Source organism: Equus quagga, chromosome 1 (genome assembly GCF_021613505.1).
Source record: "Equus quagga isolate Etosha38 chromosome 1, UCLA_HA_Equagga_1.0, whole genome shotgun sequence".
Lineage (NCBI taxonomy): Eukaryota > Metazoa > Chordata > Mammalia > Perissodactyla > Equidae > Equus > Equus quagga.
In genome coordinates, this window is record NC_060267.1 from 89,048,730 (window position 1) to 89,059,021 (window position 10,292).

At 59.7% G+C, this 10,292-nt stretch overlaps 1 protein-coding gene across 1 annotated transcript in view; it reads right to left on the reverse strand.

The window, feature by feature from the left end:
• EEIG1 (estrogen-induced osteoclastogenesis regulator 1) overlaps positions 1-8,572 on the reverse strand; it is a 35,636-nt gene extending 27,064 nt beyond the window's left edge. The window contains exon 1 of the mRNA XM_046659144.1: positions 7,539-8,572. Within this exon, the coding sequence (XP_046515100.1) occupies positions 7,539-7,954 (416 nt within the window). The 5' untranslated portion in view covers positions 7,955-8,572. The remainder of the gene's footprint in view (positions 1-7,538) is intronic.
• Positions 8,573-10,292: the final 1,720 nt, after the last annotated feature.

The following is a 10,292-nucleotide window of genomic DNA, read 5'->3' on the forward strand; positions in this document are numbered from 1 at the left end:
CAGGCCAGGTTCAAGCCAATGAGGGTAGGAAAACGCACAGACCCCCCTGGGGACCCTGAGCTCCAGCGTGAGCTGCCCCTTAGACACGAGGTGTGCTCCTTGCCCACTCCCACCCCTCCGGAGGTCAGAGAGCCCTGTGAGGGAAGCACTCTCTCCCTGCAGCACCCCACAGAATCTCGAGATAGAGACAGCACCCCAGTCAGCCCTGGCCCATAGGGAAGAGCCAGCTGCTGCGGAGGGGCAACTGAGGTGTGCCATCCAGCCCACCGCCATGACTCAGCCCAGAGGCTGGAGGACAGACTGCAGCGTGAACCATATTTCTACCATGTGCCAGGAGCCAAGCTGGACATTTGTCAGGCATTATCTCACTGCGTCCTCCCAAGAACACTGCGAGGCAGGCACCAGCAGCCCCACGTGGTAGGGAGGGCCACTGAGGCTTAGGGACTAAGGTCTTCGTCCAAGGTCACAAAGGCAGCAAGAGGCAGAGGCAGGATGGGAACGTCCTTCCCAGGTCTGTGTGCGCAGCAAGGCACTAGCCTGACCAAACAGGGAGAAAGTCCTCCACCGGAGCTCCTTCCTCCCAACTGCTGGAACGAGTTGGCCGGAGGAGGCTGCAGGCTGGCCGCTCCCAGTTGACATCTGGGCAGGGTCGAGGGCGGACGGTTCCAGGCCTGCGTGGAGAGCTGTTGTGAGCCTGGGTGCCAGGAGAGGCTCAGAGCAGAGACCAAGGGTTTGAAAACACAGCCCTAAGCAGACACCAAGGCCAGACACAGGCTGAGCAGCTTCAGGCCTCACCAAGACCACCCATGGACAGTGTGACCTCGGGGAGAGCCAGAAGGCCCAGGGGAGGCAGACCTCGGGTCACAGAGCACATCTGGGGTCCTGGGGGCAGGTCTGCTGTCCCCACAACCCAAAGCTCTTGCCAGACAAGGTGAAAAACGAGGAGAGCCACCCCTCACCCCCACCCCATGTTAGTTCCAGGTCTCTTTCTAAGCAAATCTGATGTCTCTTGCCTGCTCAGACCTTTCTGTGGCTGTCCAGTGAGATGAGGATAAATGAACACTGGTGCACAACCAGAGGACTTGCAACTAGAATATGCAGCTATGTACTGGGGGGTTTTGGGGAGAAGAAGAAGAAAAAAAAAAGACTGGCAACAGATGTTAGCTAAGGTGCCAATCTTTACCAAAAAAAAATGTTTAAAAAAAATTCTACACTGGTTGCCACGGGTGTTACTGCCCATCCCCAGCAGCAGGCAAGTGACAGCAGGGTCATCATACGGCAGTCACCAGACTCCACACACTGAGTCCCCCAGCTCGTGATGCCATAAGCAGACACACCAGCAGCTACCATGAGGCCCAAGTAGGGCTTCCTAAATGCAAGTCCGGACTGCCAGGTACTGAACAAGCCAAGTTAAAAGGCACTCAGGGCCTCTGGCCACCCCCAGGCAAGCAGAGCCCACAGGCACGCAGTGTGATTGCTGCTAGGAACCCCTGGCCAGCGTGTCTCCCAGGACAGAGCTCAAAGTGAGGAACAGGCCTCAGGGAACAGCCTTGGCTCTACAAAGCCAGATCACCTCAGGTCAGGCCTCTGCTGGTGCCAGGCTGGCGGGCAGGTGGCAGGGCTGCCAGGGTGGCACCTGCCAACAGTATGGCCAGCTGGCAGCAAAGGTCAGGTCCAAGGAGCAGACACCAAGGCCAGGCACAGGCTGGGAAGCTTCAGGCCTCACCAAGGACACCAGCAGCACGGTCTGACCCCTCGGGGAGCCAGCAGCTGGCCTGGTGCCTCGGCCTGGCTGCCAGGGGGGTGGCCTCTGCAGCCTCCCAGCCTGGCCTCGCCCACTTCTCCTGCCAGCAGAATTTCTCTCCAGGGAGCCCCGCCTCCTCATGCCCCCAAGCCTGCACAGGGAAGGCCTTCCACAGGGGCCCTGGGGACCAGGCCGAGCCGAGTAAAATGAGGGCAGCAAACCACGGTCAGGGCTCCAAGGGCCTGCACTGGGGTCAGGAGGAGCCTTGAGCAGGCAGCCCATGGAGGAGGCAGCTGTAAAGCCCCTTGGGCCAAACACAGCCACACGGCACTGCTGCCAACTCTTCCAACTTAAGAGACACTCAAAGTCTGGACTTTCCTGCTGTCACGAACTATTACTGGCTACACTTGGCCACTGTGTGCCCTCGGAACTGCCATGTTCCAGCACCCAATAAGCACTAAGGTGTGAGGCCAGGCACTTCAGGACAAGGAAACCCACCTGCCTACTCTGCCTGACCTCCTTCTCTCCAGTCTTCCCACTCCTCTCCCTCTGCCTGCCACCACCCAGCCAGGCCAGCAGGCCTGCCCAGCCAACTCCAACTGTGCCTTCCTGGGTGCCAGCCAGGCCCTCTTGCATCTTCTCCACTCAGTAGCCAAGAGCCTTCATCCTAATGGACAAACCAGGCCACACTGCTCCCCTGCCCCTCAACTGGACCCCCAAGGCCAGGAATGGTCTGGCCCAGCCAACCCCCACCCTCATTCACTCCTGCCCTTCCCAGCCGCTTCTGCACCCCAACCACGCCTGTGCCTCGCCTAGATGACTGACCAAGTGCTTTCCCACCACGGGCCTCTACCCCAAAGGCTCTTCCCATTCTCTCTCTAGTCCAATCTCCCTCGGCCTTCAAGGCTCCTGAGAAGGGTCACTTCCTCGGGGAAGCCCTCCCTATCGCCATGATGTGCCCCATCACAATATCACGAGTTCCATGAGGGTAAGGACCGTGGCCAGCCTGGGGAGGGTGCCCAATCAATACAAGGGACAGATGACTGAACAGAGATGCCTTCCCCCCAGTTGGTCCACTGGGATCTAATGGAACCTTGACGAGGACTCGTCCCAGATATGCCTGGCTCTGAAGTCTCCGTGATGCCCATCAGGCACACTGCCCACCCCACGGGGAGATCCAGGAGGGCAGGGCTGGCTAGTCCTGTTCATCTCTGAAAGCCCAGGACCAAGCCGGGGCTTGGCAAATGCAGAATAGGGACATGTGCCTGCCAGCCTTCTCCTCCCCGCCCCCCGAGCTCTCAGCCTCTAGAGCTCTGGCTCTGGGGAGGAAAGGGGATGCCTTTCCTGACTTGGGGTCCCACTGCACCTCCACATCCCCACCCCCCTCCACCCAAACGACGTGTCCATCTCCACACCACCCTCCCTCCACACCAAGATGTGCATGAGAGCAGGCCTCGCAGGGTAGCAGATTCCAGTGGCATTCTGCAGCCTTTTTCCAAGGAGGGAGGGAGAGGGCGTCAGGGAATCAGAGGCCTGGCCAAGCCTGTGTTGTGTGTGCAAAGACCTGGCCTCTCCAGGCTCAGGCCCAGGGCCTCCAGCTGCAGAGCTGACCTGTCCAAGGCCTTCTTCATGCCCCTAAGATCCCAAATATCCCTCCAAGGCTGCCATCCCGCCAGCACAAGGCCAGGCCCACGGAGGGAAGGCAATAGCTGTGCTGTGAGCAGGCGTGTACTCAGTCACAGATTGCCCAAATCAAAATCCCACTGAAGAGACAACTGCGGATCCAAAACTGCCAAAGAAGAAAGCACGGGGCGGGGGCCTCCCCACGTAACACAGTCTGTTTCTTGGACAGCCTGGCACCCCTGGAGGGGTCCCTCCTCTCTCCTTGGCCTAACCTGCCCCCTTCATGCAGAGAGGGGTACTGAGGCACTGGGGACAGAGATCAGGGCCAGACCAGAGTCCACCCAGCTGTGCCATTAGTTCCTCCTAGAAAGTGACCCTGAACAAGTGACTTCTCTGCCCCGGGCCTCAGTTTCCCCATGCGTTGGTGAGGAGGTGCTCTCTGCCTGTCTCCTGCAGACAGAACTTTCTGTAGGGTAAATGGATACCTCCCTCTCGCTCGCCCCCTGGCACCGCCAGCCACGTGCACCAGGCAGGCCACAGGACCAGTGCCAGCTGGAGGCACAGACCTCTCGGGATGTTTGGGATTCTTCCTGCCTGAAGAACAGACTGGTTCGAGGCTGGAAGCCTGCACCCAGCCCACCCTGGGGAGACCATGGCCCAGTGCACTGTTTTCCAACTCACCCAACTTGGCTGCGATCTCTGAATGCCTCCAGGGACCCCTGGGAAAGCCTCCCACATGCCATTTGGATGCACCCGCCTGGAACACCTCCATGCAGGGACCTTGGCAAATGCCCACTGTGCCTCAGTGCCAGCCTGTGCCTGGTCCCAAATCTGAGGCAGTGGCTTTAGTCCCATCCCCACCTATGACTCTGGGACCCCTTTTCCTCAGAGCTCACAGGATCTGGCTTGGTACCTTAAAATCATTCAAATCTCGACTTTCCTGTACCACCTAACCCACTGAAAAAACCTTCAAAAGTCTGGGGACATCACATGGGGTTATCGCTGCTCCCAGCTGTCTGCCACCAAGGCAAGGCAGGGCTGTGCAGCTGGACCTGCCCAATCTAAATCAGAGCTCTGCCACTCCCTAGCTGAGCGACGGGCCCAGCACTTCAGGTCTCCTGACCCCCATCTCCTCATCAGCTCATGAGGCGGTTCAAGGACTCAACTGACCATGCATTCGAGGTGCTCAACAGGTCCCTGGCACACAGTAAGTGCACAATCAAAGGTGCCTTAAATACTAATGATAAAAGGGTTACTTTCCCAATTGCATTACCAGCTGGCTGACCTCTGGCATGTAGCGTCACCTCTCTGGCCTTGTTGCCTCTCCGGACAACCAAGAGGATTAGAAGACATACCATTTGCAAAACACTCAGCACAGTGCTTGGCACGTGGCGTGGGCCCTCAGAACACGCTAGCTGTGAGGACTGTGGTTCATAAGAAGGCCTCAGAAAGATGAGCCTGGGGAACAGCGCAATGTACCACCTGTTCTACCTGCTCAAATTGGGTCAGGCTGGAGCTGTGTACCCAGCTGTTACCATGGCACCCAACAGGCAGGGAAACACTCCAGCTAGGAGGGCGGGTGCGGCAGGGGTGGGGCCTTGGGCCTGCTTCGCTCAGACACCACCCATTCCACCACCACCAGTCTCTGGGCCATCTCAGGGGTACCTGGGGTTGTGGGGAGTGTGCTACTGGATCAGGGCCCAGGATCTTAGCAGGTCTCATTGCCCTTGACTCCACTCGAACTCCAAAACAATGGGGTCTTGGCCGTCTGGAGGGGTAGGCTGTGAGGTGGGGCCCACAGGCTGGAGACCAGGGTGGGCAGCACGGGAAGGGAGGGGTAGGAACCCAGAACCCTCATCCCCTGGGCAAAAGCCAAAGCAGCTCTAAAGCAGCCTCAAGTCCCAACATCGCAGTCTACCACCTCCAGCCACACCTGCCCAGCAGCAAACATACTCAGCCCGCTAAGTGCCAGCCTTGGGGGGCTTACAGTCAGCTCCTCCCTTCTCAGCCCCACTCAGGTTTCATCCAGGATGAGGGTTGGGAAAGGCTGTTTGGGCTCAGCTGGGTTCAGGGAATCCATGGCCCCTTGCCAGGAGGGAAGAAGGGGAGACAGAGGTGAAATCCAGACGCTGTGGGCTGAGACCTGGAACTTTCCAGACTTTCCCGGATGAGAGGGCAGGTTTAGGGCAATGGAAAGGCTGACAGGTAGGGTGACAGTGGCCCCAGGGCCCGGGAGGCCAGGCAAAAGGTCAGCCTGGTGCTGAACACCAATTCCTCAGTGGGATCCAAGACCCTGCCCCCATCCCCAGCTCACATGTAGGCCCCTGCTGACTCCAGCTGGTCCCCCCAAGACCTGGGAGGGGCTGGGGCCAGGGCCTGGGCCCCTCTGCCATCGCAACCACAAGTGCCACAACAATTTGCCTGGGCCAGACATGGTATAAATATTATCCACTCCCCCTCACAACTCTAGGGGCGGGTATGACTTCTCCCATTTCACAGAAGAGGAAACCAAGGCTCAAAAGCAGAACAAGGTAGTAGTTAAAAAGCATATCCTGAGTTTGAATCTGGGCTCCACTATATTAACGCAGACAAATCACTTCCTCCTCTGTAAAATAGGCATAATAACCCTATTGGTACCCCCAACCTCCACCCCACTCCATGGCCTAATGAAGGGATTAAGTGAGAGGTGTTAGTAAAACCACCAATAATTGCTGGTTCCTGGAATCAGAGAGGTTAGGTAACTTGCCCAAGATCACCCAGCAAGTGACTGGCGGACCCCAAGCACTAGCTCTGAGCACAGCCCTTTCCCTAAAAACTTGGGCTGCCCATGTGGGTGGCCACGGGATCACAGGGATCACAGGCTTCCCAAGCAACCGAAGACAGCCCCGCCCCCGCAGCAAAGGGCAGCCCTTGTCTGAATTCCTCAGATAAGCAGTTCCTCGTAGATTGGGGAGCCTCTAGGCCTGAGCAGGCCCAAGTGCACAGAAAAGGCACCCCACCCTGTCCACACCGGAGATTCCTAAATCTGCGTTAGGCTGTATGGCTCCCCTCCCCTCCTCCCAGCAGAACCCATTCGAGCCCTAGATTCATTCAACAGGTCTCCAAATAGGCCAAGATCAGTTGACAACTGTCTCCTGCGAGGTCCCTGGCAAGCCACTTACTTCCTCTTTCTGGGCCTCAGTTTCTCCACTTATAACAGGCACCCCCATCTCAGAAGCATGAGGCAGATCCAGCTAACTGGGCCCACAAGGAGGCCTGAGGGGCAAAGGGACAGACCAGGGAAGGGAACCAGCATGTCCTAGGCGCTGGGCCAGGCCCCTGCACCACATTGCATTTACTGAAACTTCTCCACACCTCTCCAACAGAGACCTGTAGCAGGCCGAGAGAGCGACTGAGCCAGGACTCCAACCCCCTCCCTCAGACTCCAAGGCACTCTCCTGGACAGGCCAGGACTATGTGACCCCAGGTGGGCCAGTCAGTGGGAGCAGCCTGGGCACTCAGTCGCCCTCAGTAATGAGCTGGGCAGAGAGACACGCAGGATGGGGAAGAACACAAAACCAAACTTGATGGAGCCTCTTTCAGTGAGGGTGGCAGCCTCCTTGAGAAGGGCATTTGCAATGCAAAGCACCCCAGCTCCAGCCAGAACAGTGCTGTCACTCTGAAGGGGGCTAGGCAGGCCAAAATCCAGCCACTCCCCTCCACCCAGACCGGGAGGGCCTAGGGCGGGCTGTCCCAGCAGCCAGGAGTGCCAGGGAACCTGTGGCTGGCCCGGGCTCTAAATCATATGACAGCCCGAGTGGCCAGCTGAGTGCAAAGTAGCCTGGAATGCTCTTCCCCTTCTTACCCCTCAAGGCACAAACCCTGCTGGGCTCTTCAAGTCTGCAGAATGGGCCCACCGCAAGCTGTGTGCAGGACCCCAAGAGAGGGCTGAAAGAAGAGATCCCCAGGTGTCCGGCTGGTCACCTGCTAACCAGTGCCCAGCACCTTGCCAGCTTCCTCAGGCCCAGACTTCCCAGATCACTCAGTCCTGCCTTGTGCAAACCTGTCCCAGACACACATAAATCCCCAGGACTCTCTGGGCCCCCAGGGGCGCTTCCACACTGGCCAAGTGGCTAGATCTATCTCGTTCCTCATCCCCCTCCCCTGCAGGCGCGACTGCCCCAGCTCCTACCTCGACGACAAGCTGACAAAATCCCCGCCATCCAGCAGCCGGACCTTGCAGAAGAGGACCCCGTTCACAAAGGGGACCGCAGTCAGCTCCTCCAGGGTGAAAGTGGTTTGAAATTTGAATTTCTTCTTCTTCATCAAGAAAGCCATGAGCGAGTTCCCTGAGTCTGAAGCCCCGAAGGCCAAAAAAAAAGGAGGGAGCCAGAAATCCCCAGGATTCCTTTCCCTACACCACACCCCCTCCTCAAAACACCAGAGCCGGATCCCGCCCAGATGGTGGCGGAGGCGGCAGAGAGGACGGGGATCTAGGTCCGGTGAGCACAGGTCGGAGCGACCAGTCCAGTTCGCGGGCCGGCTGGTTTCACCCTCGGGGAGCCGGGGCTCGGAAGGGCTCGGAGTGGCCGGGGGCTTCACCGGCATGTAAACAGCGGAGCATGGCCCAGGAGGCAAGGGCAGAGGCGGCGGGCGGCGCGCGAGCAGCCGCGCTGGCGGGCAGCATCCCGAGCCGCGGTACCCGGGGAGCTCACGCCGCGCGGCCGGGCGCGGCAGGCGGACCGGTGAGACTGAGGGCGCCGAGCGGACCGGTGAGGCCGGGGGCGGCCCCGCCTCCGCCCCCGCCCCCGCCCCGCCGGCGGCCGGGGGAGGCGCCCTCGCGGCGCACACGCCCCCGCACCTGGGTGCCGGGCGGCCGGAGCAGGTGAGTCCGGGGAGGCTGAGGCCCCCCAGGGGGCGGCCGGGAGCTCTGGGGGGGCCTCTCCAGGAGGCGCTTCCGGGACGCTCCGGGCCGGGGACGTCCGGCCGCGGCCCCTCTGGGCGGGCACCGGGCCCGGCCCCGGGCAGCGGGGGCGCCGCCTCCTCCTCTGTCCTGGGTCCCGCACCGCGGGCCCCGGTGGAGCTGAGGCGCCTCTCCGGCCGGCCGGTGGCGCCCGCCTCACCCGCCGCCACGGCCCAGCACCCCGCGAGCAGCAGCGCCGCCGCCTGCGCTCCCGACGCCGCCGCCCGAGCCCGACGCTGCGCGGCACCGCTGCGAGAATGCCGAGGCCCAGCACGGCCGCCGCCGAGCCGCCGCCGAGCGCGAGAGGGGCGGGGCGCCGGCGGCCCAGCTCGCCCGCGATTGGGCGGCCCGGCGAGCCGAGCGCGGAGCGCGATTGGCGAACAGCGGCGTTGGGCGGGACTCGCAGGAGGCAGAGGCGGCTCGGGACGCTCGGATTGGTGCGCCGTGCGGTTGGGCCCGCCTCCTCGGTCGGGGCGGAGCGCGAGGGGGGAAAGGGAGAGGGGCCCCGGGAAGGCAGTGGGAGGTCGCGGGGCGGGAAGCCGGGGCTGGCAGGGCGAGGAGGAGGGCGCGAGCAGAAGAAAAGGAGAAACAATGAAGAGAAGAAACAATATGAACACTGTGGCTGGAATGGCCTCCCGTGTTCCCCGAGACTTGAGCTCGTTGACCACTAAATCAGGCCCAGAAGGTGGCGAGTCCCATTTTTCAGAAAACACTCAGAAATGGTCAGGTATCTAGACCAAGCAGGTATCTCACCTCCCAGTCTTTAGTTCGCAGCCCTGAGGAGGGAAGTGTCTGCAAAGACGTCGCCAAGGGGGTGAATTGGAGCATTTCGTTATGCAACCTTGTGCTAGACCCATCTTCTCCTGTCCGAAGCGCTATCTTTTGTTGTCGGTTAGTTTCTTACCTAGTTGAGGCTGGTCTTCCTGACTGGATTAACTGCCCTGGCCACAGAGACTGCTTCGGGAGCTTCCCAGGTCCTGGACACATTGTTGTTCTTTCATTTAGTCCCCAGGTGTTAAAGGGCAATCTGCTCTGAGCCAGGCTCAGACCCAGCAGTGAGCCTGGTGGGCCCGCCCTCTCCAACGTCTTCAAGCCAAAGACGAGCTGGAGAAGCAGACGGCGGACACAGGCAGTGACAAATCTGGTGGATGAGAACTGTACACAGGCAGTGACAAATCTGGTGGATGAGAACTGTAATGGGGGATGTGACGTACAGAGGACTGAGGAAGTTCCGTGGAGATGGGGGCTGGGGAAGGGGACTCAGAAAGAAGGCTTCTCACACAGTGACCCAAGCCACCAGCAGGATTCACCCCTCAGTTAGGCAGGGTCTAGGCAGAGGAAGGGGTCCTGGAGAGGCCTGGCACCCAGAGAGTGCAGTGCCCACAGAAAGCTGGGAGGACCCTACTGTCTGGCTGCATTGTGGTGATTTGAGAGAGAGGGACCAGAGCTGGGGCTAGAAGGCCTGTGGTGGCTGGATGTTGCAGTCTTGTTGTAGAGCAGAGTGAGGAGGGGAGCCACACACGCATTTTGAACAGGAGAGTGACCCAGACAGATTTGCTCTGTTGTAAGAAGCTTGCTCTGGCTGCAGGTCGTGTGGAGGGGAGAAGATGGGAAACAGAAGTGAGGAGTCTGTTGAGGTGATCCAGGCAAGATAAGATGACAGCAGAACCTCAGCACAGGGGGAAAACGAGAGGATGGGTCTGAGAGGATTTCAAGAGACAGATTCAGCTGGACTCGAGGGGGAGTTAGGTCCGGACGTGTAACTGAGGATTCAGATTTCTGATTTCTTCCTGCCTCCCAGCCGTAAAATGGCTGGCAACCTGCACTTTTCTCCGGCTTGTCCCATAATTTAGAAAACACAGCCGGATAGGAGAAAGATGATAATAGTAGCTCCCAGTGCTGTTACATATCTCTGTTTACAGCCAGGGGAGTTGAGGCCTGGAGAGTTTGAATCACTTGACCCTGGAGCCCAGGCTCTAGAGT